Raw genomic sequence first — 18,167 nt, 5'->3', positions numbered from 1 at the left:
CACCTCTATCAAATCATCGTCATCATCAATCTTCTTGTGCAGTTTCATCATAGACTTAACCCTTTATAAGGCAGTGGCAACTATATTGCCACCTACTGTTTGTATTTTTTTCTGTTTTATAACAATTTATTTCGAACTTATTTTTGGTTTACGCAAAATTGGGACTACTAACAACGCCTGGTATTTTTTTGGTACTAAACAAAGCTTTAACAACAATTTAGGAGCCATTTGTAGTCTCAAAAATGGCTAATTTTGACCGCGTGAAGAAAATTAGCTCAAACTTATTGTAAAATTATAGATTTGGTAAATATTTTAAGAAATAATCAAATTCTGGGTTGACATGAGCTGAACTACACAATTTATATTATGGGTTAAGCCCCAATCCACTCTAAAATCTCTTTTCCGGCTTTTTGTCGAAGTCAAAAGAAGAAAAGTACCCTAAACGGGCAGTGGCAAGAATATTGCCACCAGCGCTGGTGGCCTAAACGGGCAGTGGCAACTATATTGCCACCTCAAAAGCTCGTTTTTGGGGTTAACGGGCAGTGGCAACTATATTGCCACCTAGATTTTTGAGAGTTTCTTTCAAACAAAAATTGTTTTGTACATGTAATCATGTATATAATCATTTCCATAATAGTATGCGTTGACAACTCTTCTAGCTTTCTCGGCCTTATAAAGGGTTAATACTTTAATGTTGGTTTCATGCTCTCGTTTACGACGAACGGCCTCCAGCTCTGCCATACGTTTGCTCTCTGCGATCAGCTCCTGACGCTCGCGTTCCGTCAGCTTCCTCTTAAAAGCCGTGGTAGCCGCAACGGGTAGCCAATGCCAGCAAATAATTGGCTCTAACATAACCGGGAGTCAACTTGACCTATGTTCTGATCGATCTTGCGAATGGTTCTTATGATTTGGGACTGGCTTTCCTATCAGGGATGCCCAGAGAAATTTCCTGGTCAAATCGTCCAACACGGCGTAGGTCAGGGTCCAGCGCATCCGGCCGGTTTGTGGATCCAAAACCTTACACCTATCACCGCCTTTCAGCTTGGGCAGTCCAGGCCTGCTCAGCAACTGAACCACAATGCGATTCCAAAACCTCGCGGATGCGTTCCTCAGATTCACCGTAAACTCTCGCCACCAACTCTGTAGCTGGGATTTCTACCAGAACGATTTTGAGTTGCCCAGCGAAAAAACTTCCGGATCCATGACGTGGGGCAACATGTTGAGAATTACAATCTCTGCAATCCATGCATCCACATTGATGTGCCCCTCGTTTATAACATGACCATCTGTCATTCCACTAACACCACTCTATTCACATTGACTGTACGACTAACTCCATCTTGAATAAAGCAAATGTGCTGACGTGTATTTTGATCGCTAATAGTTAAATCGGTTTTATCGCGTTTCTAGCCGTTGTTCCGAAATTCCTCTGGCCGTATCACTTTACAACAGCTCCCACAAAATCTTGCCCATGCCGCCAATATCTTCGGATGCAGTCTCCACAAATCGAGCACAGACCTCCTCCTTGATGCGCTTCGAATGTGAAACCGTCGTTGGAGCACAGGATTCGGTCTTACCGGCAGCAGCGCTTCGGAGATGGCCGGGCAACAGTGGGTTCGATCTGTTTCCAGACAGATCCAGACAGACGACGACGTTTTACTTGGCTGGCAGGCAGCTGATCAGCTTGTCGTTTTGGGCCGTTTGAGCTGCCGTTGCTGGAATCGATTGTTTCGTTGCCGGACCTCGGTTTATCGGTGCGAGTCACCTTCGTCACTGTGTTGTTGCTGGTCATTGGCCCGTCCGAAACACCGCTCGCACCGGCTTCAACATTTTGTTTACCAACAAAATGACAGTTCATAACACTGAACAAAAAACGTAATGATTTTTGTTTTGCATAAGGCTATCTGACGTTTGATCTCCTTTCTCTGTTTCGCTCCCGAGGAGGATAGGTTTGTTTTCATACGGAAACGTTTCCGTATGAAAATATTAAACAAAAAATTGCTATATTCTGTGTCTGCTTGAGAGAGAAGGGTGATGAGCGCTAGATTGCCTTATAGTGGTTTCCTAATCCCGCCTAATCTTTTCTAATCTCGTCTAATCTTTCTAATCATGATTAGAGTGTCTAACCCCCTGTCCAGAAGTTCCCTCTGAGATCACATCAGAGTTCCTTCTGGACTAACTTAAATAGTTTCTTCTATGATACCGTCTACCCCCGTTGGTTTGAATGACACCTCATGCAAACCAACGGGGTTCATTTTTTATTTTGAACTTTTAGTAACCCTGTGGGCTTCGAAAAACACACTGGTGGTAACCCTTTTCGCTGTTTTGTTTTGATTCTGCGTTCCGTTTCACCCCGTTCCATGAGCAGAATGGCTTTTGAACAATTTTTAGTTTGAACTATGTGCAGATTAGAGGGGGTCAAATTAAAAAGTGTTCAGATTAGATGAGGTCAAACCAACGGGGGTAGACGGTACCTCCAAGTATTAGACCTGGGATTCTCTTTGGGGTTCGTTCAAATATTACGTAACGCTAAGGGGGGAGGGAGGGGGTCTAAAGCTGTGTTACGCTTCATACAAAATTTCATAATGTTCCATACAAAAGTTGTTACGTGGGGGAGGGAGGGGGTCTAAAATAGTCATATTTTGCGTTACGTAATATTTGAATAAACCCTTGGGATTCATTCCGGATTTCCTGCTGTGGATTCTCCGGAAGTGCTTTTCTAGATTCTATCAGGCGATTTCCTCCTAAAGTTTTCTCTAGGATTTCCTCAGGGATGATTTTTTTTCCTTAGATTACACCTTCTGTGATACTTTCAGGAGTTTTTTTTCTCTGACTAGGAATTCTTTCTGGAGTTACTTCATAAGTGCTTTAATATTTCGCCCGATTTTTTTTCTGGAATTCCCTCCGGAGTTTCTGCTGGGATTTCTCCAGAAGTTTCCTCCAGGAGCTGTTCCTGAATTTTTACAGTAGCTTCTGTTGGAAATTTCTTCTGCCATAGAGTTTCTTCTAGGATTTCTCTAGAACTTCCATACAGGATTCTTGCAGTATTTTTTTTTCAGAAGTTTCATCTGAGATTCTTTCAGGATTTGTGTTGGATTTTTCCCAGTAAATTCCTTATAATCCCTTGGAGCAGTTTGCCTGACATACTTTCAAGAGTTTCTGAAGATTTTTTTTCAATAACATCTTCAAACTTTACTTAGAATTTCTTTTTTTAGGAAATTACTGTGTACTGTAATACTGTAGAAGTTTTTCCATCCTTCAGGATTTCCTTCGGGGACTCCTCCTTTTGTACCAAAAGCACAACGAATGTTTATTTCGGCAATATTTAACTGAAGACAAGAGAAAGCCATTACCAAACTCGACACTTACGTTCCGGATTCATCTTGCTATCGAGTGGACACCGGAAAGCCTCACTGAACTCCGCCATGTTACTCAGCACTCCCAACACCCGAAACTTGGACGGACTGTGTTCATCTTCCAGTAGCACTCTGGCCATCGACGGCCTTATCGTTTCGCAATATTGCTAGAATTGTAAGAATGTTGAAAATTGGGATTCAATTGTATTTGAAAACTTACATTCCCAAACGAGATAAATAGCAGTTGTTCATGGGTTAGCTTCTCAAATCCTGGTAGCAGCGGCTCGGGACCGTTCCTTTTCACGTACGCTCGGTAGGCTCGCAACGCTTCCCGAAGTCCACCATGGTCGGCAATGTTCTCTCCAAGGGTGATGGTGCCATTTATCTGAGGATCGAAGGATTTGTTTGAAAAGTGAAATTAAGGATGATCTTCATGGTTGAAGTCATACAAAGGCGTTCGCCTCTGGAACGTAGTACGAGCTGTACAAGTCCTCCAGACACTTGGAACGGTTGTCGTACTCCTGTATCGTTTCCTCGGACCACCAGCGCTCCTCGTTTCCGTATTTGTCATAGTGGCGTCCATCGTTGTCGAAACCGTGGGTGATTTCATGACCGAGGGTCTCTCCGAGAGCGCCGTAGTTCAGGGCCCTATAATTTTGAACAGTAAGTCGGGTGCGAGATGATGAACAAGATGTGGGACTTACTCTAATCCAAGGTGGTAGAACGGATACTGGATGATCGCTATGGGAATAACTAGAGAAAAGCAGAGACTTGACACACAATTCTGTTAGGTGTCCCGATTACTCACCGATGACATTCCGAGTCGTAAAGTGGAACGCATTGACCTCCGTTGGATCCGCATCCCATAGTAGATTGCTCTGTACACGCCACGAGCGTAGCCACTCTGCGTTCAACGCCTGGAGCGCGTTGATCCAGTTCTGCAAATGATGAGTTGGACTGATCTGTAACTGTATTGTACAGTTGAGTAAACGTAAACAGTGGAATCTTGGTTCAAATAATCCACCCCTACCCCTTGGTAGTGCCTCTCCAACTTCTTCACGTCCAGTATCCACTCGGGGAACCCGATCAACGGTTTCATGGCCTTGGACTTCTCCAGTGAAGCGTACTTGGTGTAGGCGTCCATCCAATCGGTCTCCAGCACCATCTGATCGAACTGCTCCTTAATGTTGGACACCATCTGCTCTACCCTGGGTTTGGTCTGCTCAAGAAAGTTCTTGTCCGCAATCGTATAGCTGACAGCCAGTCCCATCAGTTTGTGGACGACCTTGGCGCAGTCCTCTTCCTGTGAGGCATCGTTGAACTTGTGGTCTACCAGAAACGATACGACCTCCATCCAGATGTACAGTTCGATCAATGCCGGCGGTTGATCGTAGATTACGTCGATCAGCTTTCTTAGGATATCCACGGTCTCGTAGGTCAGTTGTATTTCCTCATCGTTGGAAGGCTTCACATCGGGATGCTCGGCAAAGAGAACGTCTACGTAGCGTTGCCAGATGGGGTAAGGTTTCGCGGAGTTGATGTGAGAATCCGTCAGATTTTGAAGTTCTTCAACGGTGTAGTAGACAGCGTCGTCGTCTGCTTCCGAATCGAGTGGCTGTAATTAAGATTGTTGGTGAGGTTGTATTGAATTTCGGTTTATCAAGAACTCAACGTTAGGAACAGCCTTTTGGAAGTTTATCAACTGTCTTGCGAGTAGGAGCATTTTGTCTTTGGTTCGGGTTGTGTTGAAGTCCGGGTTGATCAAATCGACAAGTTTCGCAAAGGATTTAGCTAATTCACTAGATTCCTTCTCGTCTTCATCATTCCCTTCCATTTCCTCCGGCACCAACAGAGAAGATGGCCTTCGATTATTCTTAGTCTTAGTCTTTTGCGACCATTGGTAGATTCTGTTGGAAGCATGGTAGATTAAGTGTCCACATGACAACTGATTATCATCAACCTACGTGAACTCCAGCTCCTGACTGTAGTAGTACTGTAGCGTCAGCCGATTCCGGTTCCAGTCACGATAGTCCGGCTCTATTGAGAGACCCACAAGGACGTTCAGACCCAGTGTTCGCCGTATTTTCGCAACCGAACTGACCCAATCGAATCCGAATTTCTCAGATATCTTCGTACTGCTCAACAACGACGGGATCAACGGCAAGCCAAGCTCCTTCAGGAGTTCCCTTACGGCCGTGTATCCATAATGGTTCCGATAAGCTCTCCCAAGACACGCTTTGTACATTACCTTAGCCTGGGCAACCGGTTTGGGATCCTCTTGGGTCACATTGGTCTCCAGATGACCCCGGATGATCCGATAAACCTTCGTTTGCTTCTCATCGAACCAGTTGTAGCCTCCACGTCCCGATGGACGCGGGTGATCGTCGGCCCATTTCCCGCAGACATAGCTGTAGAAGTCTTCGCAGGGGTCCACGTTGAGGTCCATATTCTGCTTGAAGGCCGCGGCCGAACGGAGACATTCCTTGCTGTGGCAGGTGTCCGGTAGCCTGGATCCGTAGTGGTAGATAGCGTAGATGATCAAGGACAGCAAAACTACGGCTACGATGAGAATGCAGATGAAGAATCGGCGACAGAGCACGTGGCAGGAGCTAGGAGGAAGATTTGTGTTAGAGAGGATAAGGTCATTCTTGAAAATTGATACTTTTGGGCGGTTATGGTTGTAGTCCTCGGCAAGAATATCCTGTACTTGGTGGCTGCTTCTGCATTTTCGGCTAAAAGTAGAGACAGATTTTCGTACTGTAACACCATAGACTAACCACAGACAAACAGACGTAACACCTTGAACGATTTTCATGTAAATCCATCGCTCAGTTCACACTACCATCACCTGGTGGAAAAGTTGCACGAATCGCTGTGTTGTGCCATATCGTCAACAGAAGGCGCTAGTGTGAAACGTCAAACGCATTGAAAGACAATGCGCGCGCCTCTGGTTGTGAAAGCCATAACTATGAAAATTTAAAATGATCGTTAAAAGCGTGGTCGATGGAAATTTCGCAAGTGTAACGTCTGTTTGTCTGTGGACTAACACTCTAGGTATCACTCTAGGTAACACTCTAGGTAACACTCTAGTTCTGATGTTTACAGCAGCTCTATGAACCTACCCACGAATCTGTCTTCAGCCTGTGTTTCCATTCTGCCTTCGAGTTTCAGAGTCTACAGAAATAATCCATTGAACACCTTTGAGAGCAGTGTCTACGCTTAATGTTAGTACACGAACATGCTTTTCTTCTTTCAAAGCATTGAACAGCACAAAACACGTCTGTAATTTACACTTACTAAAGTTATGTAGGCCATAAAATGGTGACAACCAGGGCAATAAAGAAGGGGGAATTTTAAAATGTGATTGAATTTTGTTTCCGAATGAGGTTTACAAGTATTCCACAGTAAAAAGATCGTTGTCGTCGTTGAAATTTGTTTTGAGTTAGAGATTTCATTATACTGAACAAAAATGTCCCTTGAAAATCTCAAAAGGATGTTCAGAGGCATGATCTCTAAAATCCTGGAAAGGCTTATTTCGGCATATTAAAAAAGTTCACGCTAAAATTTTTTCAGGATTTATATTGTCTATCCGGTTGGAATCAAGACAGACATTCAATCAAAAATTGCCATTTTCTTGGTCCACAAGTGTCGCAACTGTTTCGCATCTATTGCGCTGTGTTGCTGACTGTGGTACCTTGTGGTAAGCACATAATAAATTATTGTATTAATCTATTACGTTTAGCGTGTATGTTTACATTGAGTATCTGTCATATGTGGAGATGTTGTTATTGTTGTCTGGAGTGTGAATCATTGTATGTAATATTGAAGTATCGGTAATAAAGTGTATACAAATAATGAAAACAGTTGTTGAATAATCATTACAGAGAAAGATCCTCACACTGACAACAACGGGAAGGATGCGCACTACTTTTGACATGATTAAAAAACGTCGCGAGTTGGGTCGCGTCGCGACTTGATTGTGCGAAGTCCTGTTTGGTGGCGGCCCGACAATAATGAAATCTCGGAAAGATTTTACGGGAAAACAATCTTCAAAATTCCCTCTAAATGTTCAGAATTGGCTTTCTAAGCGATGTTGAGATTATTACATATTCCGAATCTGCACGCCAAACTGAACCGAAATCAAACTTTTCATGAATTTTGGAGTCCGGGAACCTATTTAAAAATCAATTTGAAGTTTGTTTTTATGGGAGCGATTTGTCGAATCACCCCTCGTCGGGGTTAGCAAGCAGTTGCCCAGCTGTCAAAAGGTCATTTGAATCTTTTTGAAACTGATTTTAGGTATCAAAACAAAGTTCTAAAAATCTGAAAAAAAATCATAGAGGCTTAAAAAATGGTGTTTAAAAATATAAAATCATTGATTTTTTCTAAATTAAAAAACCCAAGAAGATTTTGTCTGAAAAGCCTGGAAAAGTTTCTTCTTAAATCCTGAAGGAATTTCCACCAAAATTAAAAAAAAAATCCAAAGCACCGGAAAAGTTTCATCAAAAACGCTAACAGAAGAATTTATTCCGGAATCACGGAAGACATGATTTTCTCTGAAACTTTACAGAAAGTTTACTTTCAAAATTGATGGAAGAATATCACTCAGAAATTATGTCCGTCAAAATCCTGGAATTCTGTGAGAATTTCTTACGAAATCCTTTAAATATCTCTCACGAAATTCTGTGGATATTTCTCATAAACTTTTTTGGAGATTTCTCAAGAAATCCTGTGAGTAGGTTTTTCCCACGAAATCCTGTGATGATTTCATACGAAACCTTGTAAGGATTTCTCACGTTATCCTGTGAGGATTTCTCACGAAATCCTGTGAGGATTTCTCACGAAATCCTGGGAGGATTTCTCACGAAATCCTGTGAGGATTTCTCACGAAATCCTGTGAGGATTTCTCACGAAATCCTGTGAGGATTCTCACGAAATCCTGTGAGGATTTCTCACGAAATCCTGTGAGGATTTCTCACGAAATCCTGTGAGGATTTCTCACGAAATCCTGTGAGGATTTCTCACGAAATCCTGTGAGGATTTCTCACGAAATCCTGTGAGGATTTCTCACGAAATCCTGTGAGGATTTCTCACGAAATCCTGTGAGGATTTCTCACGAAATCCTGTGAGGATTTCTCACGAAATCCTGTGAGGATTTCTCACGAAATCCAGAGAGGATTTCTCACGAAATCCTAAGAGGATTTCTCACGAAATCCTGAGAGGATTTCTCACGAAATCCTGAGAGGATTTCTCACGAAATCCTGAGAGGATTTCTCACGAAATCCTGAGAGGATTTCTCACGAAATCCTGAGAGGATTTCTCACGAAATCCTGAGAGGATTTCTCACGAAATCGTGAGAGGATTTCTCACGAAATCCTGAGAGGATTTCTCACGAAATCCTGAGAGGAATCCCGAGAGGATTTCTCACGAAATCCCGAGAGGATTTCTCACGAAATCCCGAGAGGATTTCTCACGAAATCCCGAGAGGATTTCTCACGAAATCCCGAGAGGATTTCTCACGAAATCCCGAGAGGATTTCTCACGAAATCCCGAGAGGATTTCTCACGAAATCCCGAGAGGATTTCTCACGAAATCCCGAGAGGATTTCTCACGAAATCCCGAGAGGATTTCTCACGAAATCCCGAGAGGATTTCTCACGAAATCCCGAGAGGATTTCTCACGAAATCCCGAGAGGATTTCTCACGAAATCCCGAGAGAATTTCTTACGAAATCCCGAGAGGATTTCTCACGAAATCCTGAGAGGATTTCTCACGAAATCCTGAGAGGATTTCTCACAAAATCCCGAGAGGATTTCTCACGAAATCCTGAGAGGATTTCTCACGAAATCCTGAGAGGATTTCTCACGAAATCCTGAGAGGATTTCTCACGCAATACTGAGAAGATTTCTCACGAAATCCCGAGACGATTTCTCACGAAATCCTGAGAGGATTTCTCACGCAATACTGAGAAGATTTCTCACGAAATCATGAGAGGATTTCTCACGAAATCATGAGAGGATTTCTCACGAATTTCTCACGAAATCCTGTGAGGATTTCTCATGAAATCCTGTGAGGATTTCTCACGAAATCCTGTGAGGATTTCTCAAGAAATCTTGAGAGGATTTCTCACGTATTCCTGAGAATATTTCTCACGAAATCCTGAGAGGATTTGTCACAAAATCCTAAGAGGATTTGTCACGAAATCCTGAGAGGATTTATCACGATATCCCGAGAGGATTTGTCACGAAATCCCGAGAGGATTTGTCACAAAATCCTGAGAGGATTTGTCACGAAATCCTGAGAGGATTTCTCAAGAAATCTTGAGAGGATTTCTCACGTATTCCTGAGAATATTTCTCACGAAATCCTGAGAGGATTTGTCACAAAATCCTGAGAGGATTTGTCACGAAATCCTGAGAGGATTTATCACGATATCCCGAGAGGATTTCTCACGAAATCCCGAGAGGATTTGTCACAAAATCCTGAGAGGATTTGTCACGAAATCCCGAGAGGATTTCTTACGAAATCCCGAGAGGATTTCTCACGAAATCCCGAGAGGATTACTCACGAAATCCCGAGAGGATTTCTCACGAAATCCCGAGAGGATTTCTCACGAAATCCCGAGAGGATTTCTCACGAAATCCCGAGAGGATTTCTCACGAAATCCCGAGAGGATTTCTCACGAAATCCCGAGAGGATTTCTCACGAAATCCCGAGAGGATTTCTCACGAAATCCCGAGAGGATTTCTCACGAAATCCCGAGAGGATTTCTCACGAAATCCCGAGAGGATTTCTCACGAAATCCCGAGAGGATTTCTCACGAAATCCCGAGAGGATTTCTCACGAAATCCCGAGAGGATTTCTCACGAAATCCCGAGAGGATTTCTCACGAAATCCCGAGAGGATTTCTCACGAAATCCCGAGAGGATTTCTCACGAAATCCCGAGAGGATTTCTCACGAAATCCCGAGAGAATTTCTTACGAAATCCCGAGAGGATTTCTCACGAAATCCTGAGAGGATTTCTCACGAAATCCCGAGAGGATTTCTCACGAAATCCTGAGAGGATTTTGTCACGAAATCCTGAGAGGATTTCTCACGCAATCCTGAGAAGATTTCTCACGAAATCATGAGAGGATTTCTCACGAAATCATGAGAGGATTTCTCACGAAATCATGAGAGGATTTCTCACGAATTTCTCACGAAATCCTGTGAGGATTTCTCAAGAAATCTTGAGAGGATTTCTCACGTGATCCTGAGAGTATTTCTCACGAAATCCTGAGAGGATTTGTCACGAAATCCTGAGAGGATTTGTCACGAAATCCCGAGAGGATTTCTCACGAAATCCCGAGAGGATTTCTCACGATATCCCGAGAGGATTTCTCACGAAATCCCGAGAGGATTTCTCACGAAATCCCGAGAGGATTTCTCACGAAATCCCGAGAGGATTTCTCACGAAATCCTGAGAGGATTTCTCACGAAATCCCGAGAGGATTTCTCACGAAATCCCGAGAGGATTTCTCACGAAATCCCGAGAGGATTTCTCACGAAATCCCGAGAGGATTTCTCACGAAATCCCGAGAGGATTTCTCACGAAATCCCGAGAGGATTTCTCACGAAATCCCGAGAGGATTTCTCACGAAATCCCGAGAGGATTTCTCACGAAATCCCGAGAGGATTTCTCACGAAATCCCGAGAGGATTTCTCACGAAATCCCGAGAGGATTTCTCACGAAATCCCGAGAGGATTTCTCACGAAATCCCGAGAGGATTTCTCACGAAATCCCGAGAGGATTTCTCACGAAATCCCGAGAGGATTTCTCACGAAATCCCGAGAGGATTTCTCACGAAATCCCGAGAGGATTTCTCACGAAATCCCGAGAGGATTTCTCACGAAATCCCGAGAGGATTTCTCACGAAATCCCGAGAGGATTTCTCACGAAATCCCGAGAGGATTTCTCACGAAATCCCGAGAGGATTTCTCACGAAATCCCGAGAGGATTTCTCACGAAATCCCGAGAGGATTTCTCACGAAATCCCGAGAGGATTTCTCACGAAATCCCGAGAGGATTTCTCACGAAATCCCGAGAGGATTTCTCACGAAATCCCGAGAGGATTTCTCACGAAATCCCGAGAGGATTTCTCACGAAATCCCGAGAGGATTTCTCACGAAATCCCGAGAGGATTTCTCACGAAATCCCGAGAGGATTTCTCATGAAATCCCGAGAGGATTTCTCATGAAATCCCGAGAGGAATTCTCACAAAATCCCGAGAGGATTTCTCACGAAATCCTGAGAGGATTTCTCACGAAATCCCGAGAGGATTTCTCACGAAATCCCGAGAGGATTTTGCACGAAATCACGAGAGGATTTCTCACGAAATCCTGTGAGGATTTCTTACGAAATCCTGTGAGAATTTCTCACGAAATCCTGTGAGGATTTATCACGAAATCCCGTGAGGATTTCGCACGAAATCCTGAGGATTGCTCATGAAATCCTGATAGGATGTCTTACAAAATCCTGATAGGATGTCTCACAAAATCCTGGGAAGATTATTCATGAAATTATGTGAGTATTCCTCACGAAATTCTGTTATATGGTTTCTCCTGAGGGGAATTCGCACGTATTCGTAGGAGGATTTCTCACAAAACACTGAGGAGATTTTTCACAACATTCTGTGAGGATTTCCTACGAAATCCTGTGAGATTAACTCACGAAATCCCATGAAGATTTCTCAAGAAATCCTGTGAGGATTCCTGCGACGATTTCTCTTGAAGTTTTGAGATAATTTCTCCAGAAATCCAAAGAAAATGTGGAAATAAGGAAACAAAAGGAAAGTATCGTGAAAGGGTTACGCGATGAATATCTTAGCCACGAGTAAACAAACGATAAATTCACGCAGAACTAACAAATCACTACAATTTATCACAAAGTTTTAGCCAAGGCAATTCAATCAGTTTAAGCAAGGCCTGACCTACAATCGACTGAGCAAACTCGGTCTCACTCATTCAGCAATATCTCAGTGTGTCGAAAGGATTACTCGCTTGAAGATTGTTTGTTTACATGTGATTTGACCGCTTAGCACCATATCGAAATTTTTGTTTGTGGCTATTAGTCAGATCAAAGCGTAGCTCGGATAGCGTCCTCTGGGCAAAATTTCGCCATGAAGTTGAAGTAGAAAAATCCGGTCTGCATGTGGATCAGCAAATACGGATCGTTTGTCTGAAATAACAACAGTATTTTATAACTTTCAAGTGCTGGTGAATTGAGTGAAAAACGAATGATTTAATTCCTGTCGTACAGTTTTTAAGTACTGGTTGAGTTTTACAATTAACTGTAGATTTATCAAATTTTTAATTGCGTTTATCTGCATTTCCGGACAAGATGTTACGATTGATAGTCAGGTTTGGCAAATTATCTATTACAGTAGACGTTCGGTTGGTGCAAACGGTTTAACTGCAATGCTTTTTAACTGCAAGTCCGGTAAGTGCAACAAATTTGCAGTTATCGCACCGCTATCCATCAAAACGGTGCGCCAAGTTAGCCCAAATGAACAATCGAATGATTTTTTCGTTCATTTAACGTCAATTGATGGGTTGTTGACGCCTATCTGACGTTTCAGTTATCAAATTTTGTTCGCTAACTGAAACGTAAACATGTTGCAGTTATCGAACGTCTACTGTACTACATTTTAACAAACCAAAAACAAAAAGGTTAGAAAAACTTGAAACACCGATGCAGTATCATGCAAGCGTACGCTTATGTTTCACTGCGTAAACAAACGAAAACTATGGTTGCTATGTACAGCAACCACTGTACGGAGTAAACTGAGTTGCTCAGAGTTACTCAAAATCTGCTCATGACCTGCTCGAGAGCAAAAGCTGTCTTCCCTTTGTTGATAGTTTAACGATAAAACTTCATCGTTTTCAATTTATGTATAAACAGAACAGGTGATAAATATGAACATTTATAACATGATAAACATTTATGGAAAACACTATATTTTTTCAAATCTCAGATTACATCTTACACTGTTACTCTTAAGTATTCAATATCTCACCACACCCGACACTTTTGCTTCGGATTCATTTTGCTGCCACTGGGACACTGGAATACTTCGCTAAATTCAGGCATGTTGCTCAGCACTCCCAGCACTCGATATTTGGATGGACTGTGCTCGTCTTTAATCAAGTGCTTGGCCTCTGCTGGACTAATCGATTCGCAGTATTGCTGGAAAAGGGAATCATGTTTAGACATTTCTCGTCAAATTTCATCGACACAGAACTTACATTCCCATACGCGATGAACAGCAACTGTTCATGAGAGAAATTCTCAAAACCTGGCAACACTGGTTCAGGACCATTTCGCTTGATGTATGACCGATAGGCCCGAAACGCTTCCCGAAGGCCTCCGTTGTCGGCAATGTTCTCCCCTAGCGTCAGCGTGCCGTTGATCTGTAAAATAAGTTAGATACGATTAGAATACGCTGCTAGACGTTCAGAAGTTTCAGGATCTCCCTACAAACGCCTTTGCCTCCGGCACGTAGTACGAGCTGTACTGCTTCTCTAGACACTGAGCTCGTTTGTCGTACTCCTGCAGGGTATGATTGGACCACCAGCGTTTTTCGTTGCCGAATTTGTCATAGTGACGGCCGTCGTTGTCGAAACCGTGGGTCAGTTCATGTCCCAGGGTACCTCCAAGGGCTCCGTAATTCAGAGCACTATCGGTAAATAAGTTTTTCAAAAGTGACTTCCGAGTTTTAATTGCAATTCTAAATACTTACTCCAATCCAAGGTAGTAAAACGGATACTGGATGATGGCTACTGGAATGTCTGTGGAAGATTTTAAAGCATAGGAGTTTGAGAACGTTTAGGTTATGTCGACAACTCACTGATGGCATTCCGACCGAGGATGTTGTACGCATTGACCTCCGTTGGATCCATGTCCCACATCCCATTGTTCTCCACCTTCCACAACCGCAGGTTTCCCGTGTTTATGGACTCTAACGCGGCAACCCAATTCTCCAAGTGACGGGTTGGATTGATCTCCAGCTGTAATGGGTAAACAATTTATATCGTCAAACCTCAAATGCCCTTCAACCCTGCTATACCCCTGCATAATGTTCCTCCAGCTTCTGAACATTCAGTATCCATTCGGGGAACCCGATCAACGACTTCATGGCCTTGGATTTCTCCAGCGAGGCATGCTTCGTATAGCCATCTAGCCAGTCTGTCTCCAATACCATTTGGTCGAACTCGTTCCGAATGTCGGTCAACATCTGCTCTACGCGAGGCTTGGTCCGCTCCATGAAGCTCTTGTCCGCGATGGCATAGCTGACGGCCAGTCCCATCAGGTTTTGAACCACCTCGGCGCAGTCCTCCTCCAGTGTGGCATCGTTGAACTTGTGGTTCACCAGAAACGTGGCTACTATTCCCCAAATGTACAGTTCGATGAGGACCGGAGGCTGATCGGATACTACGTCGATCAGTTTTCCGAGGAACTCGACGTTCTCCGGAGTCATCTGCAGTTGCTCGTCGTCGGAAGGTTTCGCATCGGGTTGGTTGGCAAACAGCTCATCCAGGTAGCGCTGCCACACAGGATACGGCTTCTTAGGCTTTATGTGATGATCAGTTGCCTTCTGGAGCTGTTGAACGGTGTAGTATCCAGGCTCGGATTCGTATTTTAAATCTAAGGGCTGAAATTGGAAATGAGTGGCAAAACCTTATTGAGAAATGCTATTGTTCCCGTACAAACCTCAGGAAGCAACCGAAAAAATTCTAGAAAATGTTCAGTCATGAATTTCATCTTCTCATCCATTCCGCTGATATTAATGCTTGGGTTAATCGCCTTGATTATCGCCTCAAACAATTGCGCCAGTTCAGTTGTACCGAAGTCATCGTCATCATACTCTCCGTCTTCTTCCTCGGAACTTTCATTATCCGATTCGTCTGTATTCCACGAGCTGGACCGTACAGCGACCGGCCGACGGGCGTGAGCCTTGCCCTTCAGCTTAGACCATTCGTAGGCACTGCCGATAGTAAAATACTAGTAATTAGGCGAACAGCTGTTGATTCACAACCCCAAAAACTCACGGGAATTCCAACTCGTCAGATAAGTCTTGATGCTTTAAAGTCAACCGGTTTCGATTTTTGTTCTGGTTGTCTGGTACGATATTAAACCCCACGATCACGTCCAACCCCAGCTTTCTCTGGATCTTAGCCACCGAGCTAATCCAGTCGAACTTGTACTTCCGGGCGGAAGTCTTGGTCCGATTCAACAACGTCGGAGTCAACGGAAGGCCAAACTCCTTCAAGTAACGCTGAACTGCCGTAAACCCATACTGTTTCCGATTAGCTACGCTCAGACATGCCTTGTATAAGGACTTGGCCTGGGCGACCGGCTTCGGGTCCGATCGGCTGGCCTCTGTTTCCAGGTGGGTTCGTATGTTTCGGTAGATCTTCGTCTGACGTTCGTTGTACCAGCTGTAGGATTTATGCTGCTCCGGACGGGGATGATCGTCGGCCCAGTTTCCGCAGACGTAGGCGTAGAAGTCATCGCACGGGTTCACTTGGAGGTTCATGTTCTGCTTGAAGGCAGCCGCCGAACGGAGGCATTCCTTAGTGTGACAGACGTTTGACTGGTTGGAGGCGTAGTTGTAGACGACGTAGACGATCGTCGATAGGGCGACTACGGCAACGAGGAGTATGCAGATGAAGAAACGTCTGCAGAAGACGTGGCAGGAGCTAGATTGGAAAGTAACTCATCAATGAGTAGGTAGGGTTTTCAAGAGAATTGTTTTGCCTACCTATCTTTAGAATTGGTTACCGCTGTTCTGAACCTTGAGGCTGCTGCTACGTTCATAGCTGAGAAAATTGTTGAAATAGATGGAGTAGAGGTTTGTAAATAGGTGGATTATTGCAGCTGTTCACAGTTGATCTTACCCATGACCTTGTCCTCAACCTGTGTGGCCATTCCTATTTCAATGGAGCTTTCTAAGTGCAGTAGAGTTCTCGGTTTTCAAATGACATCTATCCTTCAGCAATATGTAATGGTTGTCTTTTATTCTTTGAGTACAGGTTATTTTGTTAGATGGATTAGAATATTACCATGTTCAGCATGAGGTAGGTCTAAATATTTCTCGTGTTAGAAAATCTCTTATTATTTCTATATATTTGGGTATAGATTATTTTTGAAGTGCAGAAAATACTTGAGTCCCGAGAACCCTAGAAGGTCATCCAGGATTTCGATATGAACTATAAAGGGTTAGTCTGCAGCAAAAATGTGAGATAAGAAGTTTGGAATAGTATACTGGAATCATGTGTTTCGAAATCCGCTTCCAGACTTCAAGACTTTTTTGGAAATACCCAATTTTGAACGCCATTATGTGTTTCAAAACATAGCATCAATTAGCTATTAGGAGATTTGAACGCTCAGGTAGGCCAGGAGGAGGAATTCAGACCGACGATTGGTAAGTTCAGCGCCCACCAGCAGACGAACGAAAACGGCCTACGACTCATTGATTTCACCGCCTCCAAAAATATGGCCATACGTAGCACCGTTTTCCAACACAGCCTCCCTTATCGTTACACCTGGAGATCACCACAGCAGATGGAATCTGAAATCGACCACGTTCTGATTGACGGACATTATCGACGTCAGGACCTATCGTGGCGCCAACATCGACTCCGACCACTATCTGGTGATGGTCAAACTGCGCCCAAAACTCTCCGTCATCAACAATGTACGATACCGGCGACCGCCACGGTACAACCTAGAGCGACTGAAGCAACCGGATGTCGCCTCAGCATACGCGCAGAATCTCGAGGCCGGGTTGCCAGACGAGGGCGAGATCGATGAGGCCCCTCTAGAGGACTGCTGGAGTACAGTGAAAGCAGCCATCAACGACACAGCCGAGAGCACCATCGGGTACGTGAAATGGAATCGACGGAACGAATGAAACATTTCCTGTAGAAATGTTAGTGGCTGGAATGCATATGATTTCTATAACAGTACTACAATGTTTCACTTAATGAGCGACAACAAAGACTTCTCAAAAACTTTGTCTTATAAGCGAGACGTACCAGATGGTAAATTGGTCTACTAAAATTTTTGTTCATTCGACCTTTTGTCCTTCGACCTTCTGTCCCAAAGCCATGCGACACATCAAATCACAGCCTAGATCACAGATTTTTCCAAAACCTGATAAAACAGGTTAAAAATCTCAGATCATATTTGGGAAAACTAGTAGTGTCCCGGAATCGGTTCCGGGTGTCCCTCCGGAAGTGGTCAAATGTAAAAATGACCCAAACCCGGTACATCGAATCGCTTTTTTTTCAGTACACCCGAATCATTTTTAGGCACGGGTCTGGTTTTTGCTATAACTCAGTCAATTTTCAACCGATTCTTCTGAAATTTTGTACACATGTTACTAAGTAGGCACGATTAGTACTATCTGTGTACAAATTTTCATGAGATTCGGTTAAAAGTTGACTGAGTTATAGCAAAAACAAGACCCGTGAAAAAAAAAATGAATCTGGTGTAACCTGATGAACGAACGGATAATAAGAAAATAGACACAGTCCTGGATGATGATGATGATGGCGGGGGTACGTCTTATCCTCTCAATGAAGCCTTGCTGTTGGCGTCGGATGCATCGAGCCAACAAATTGTTAACAATGTGAACTCCTTTGGCACCTCTCAATCTGGCGTTTCTGCAATGGACGCCAATAATACACCTTCAACGTCGCCCCGCCTCATGGCCTACCCTCCCGACTTTGGCGGGCCGTTTGTTGTTTTCTTCCGACCCAAAGGCAAACG

General features: G+C 43.7%; 3 protein-coding genes across 3 annotated transcripts in view; 1 reads left to right on the top strand and 2 right to left on the bottom strand.

Annotated features, from left to right (window-relative positions):
- Positions 1 to 6,443, bottom strand: part of LOC109427327 (uncharacterized) — a 30,842-nt gene extending 24,399 nt beyond the window's left edge. Inside the window, exons 1-7 of the mRNA XM_029876313.2 lie at positions 5,321 to 6,443; positions 5,029 to 5,263; positions 4,387 to 4,971; positions 4,165 to 4,324; positions 3,806 to 4,086; positions 3,577 to 3,741; positions 3,352 to 3,523 (exon numbers count right to left, since the gene is read on the bottom strand). Of these exons, the coding sequence (XP_029732173.2) occupies positions 3,352 to 3,523; positions 3,577 to 3,741; positions 3,806 to 4,086; positions 4,165 to 4,324; positions 4,387 to 4,971; positions 5,029 to 5,263; positions 5,321 to 6,171 (2,449 nt within the window). The 5' untranslated portion in view covers positions 6,172 to 6,443. The remainder of the gene's footprint in view (positions 1 to 3,351; positions 3,524 to 3,576; positions 3,742 to 3,805; positions 4,087 to 4,164; positions 4,325 to 4,386; positions 4,972 to 5,028; positions 5,264 to 5,320) is intronic.
- Positions 1 to 18,167, top strand: part of LOC109418392 (UDP-glucosyltransferase 2) — a 740,033-nt gene that overhangs the window by 77,525 nt on the left and 644,341 nt on the right. The gene's annotated exons all lie outside the window — the stretch shown is intronic.
- LOC109418399 (endothelin-converting enzyme homolog) overlaps positions 6,503 to 18,167 on the bottom strand; it is a 30,274-nt gene continuing 18,609 nt past the window's right edge. The window contains exons 2-12 of the mRNA XM_062860416.1: positions 16,292 to 16,414; positions 16,156 to 16,213; positions 15,443 to 16,093; positions 15,105 to 15,378; positions 14,461 to 15,045; positions 14,242 to 14,401; positions 14,134 to 14,182; positions 13,872 to 14,070; positions 13,640 to 13,804; positions 12,206 to 13,580; positions 6,503 to 6,636 (exon numbers count right to left, since the gene is read on the bottom strand). Coding sequence (XP_062716400.1) covers positions 13,407 to 13,580; positions 13,640 to 13,804; positions 13,872 to 14,070; positions 14,134 to 14,182; positions 14,242 to 14,401; positions 14,461 to 15,045; positions 15,105 to 15,378; positions 15,443 to 16,093; positions 16,156 to 16,213; positions 16,292 to 16,322 — 2,346 coding nt within the window. The 5' untranslated portion in view covers positions 16,323 to 16,414 and the 3' untranslated portion in view covers positions 6,503 to 6,636; positions 12,206 to 13,406. The remainder of the gene's footprint in view (positions 6,637 to 12,205; positions 13,581 to 13,639; positions 13,805 to 13,871; positions 14,071 to 14,133; positions 14,183 to 14,241; positions 14,402 to 14,460; positions 15,046 to 15,104; positions 15,379 to 15,442; positions 16,094 to 16,155; positions 16,214 to 16,291; positions 16,415 to 18,167) is intronic.

The sequence above is a fragment of the Aedes albopictus genome, chromosome 3 (genome assembly GCF_035046485.1).
Source record: "Aedes albopictus strain Foshan chromosome 3, AalbF5, whole genome shotgun sequence".
Classification (NCBI taxonomy): Eukaryota; Metazoa; Arthropoda; class Insecta; order Diptera; family Culicidae; genus Aedes; species Aedes albopictus.
The sequence above is the reverse complement of the archived record's forward strand: the minus strand, read 5'-3'. Positions and strand labels throughout refer to the sequence as shown.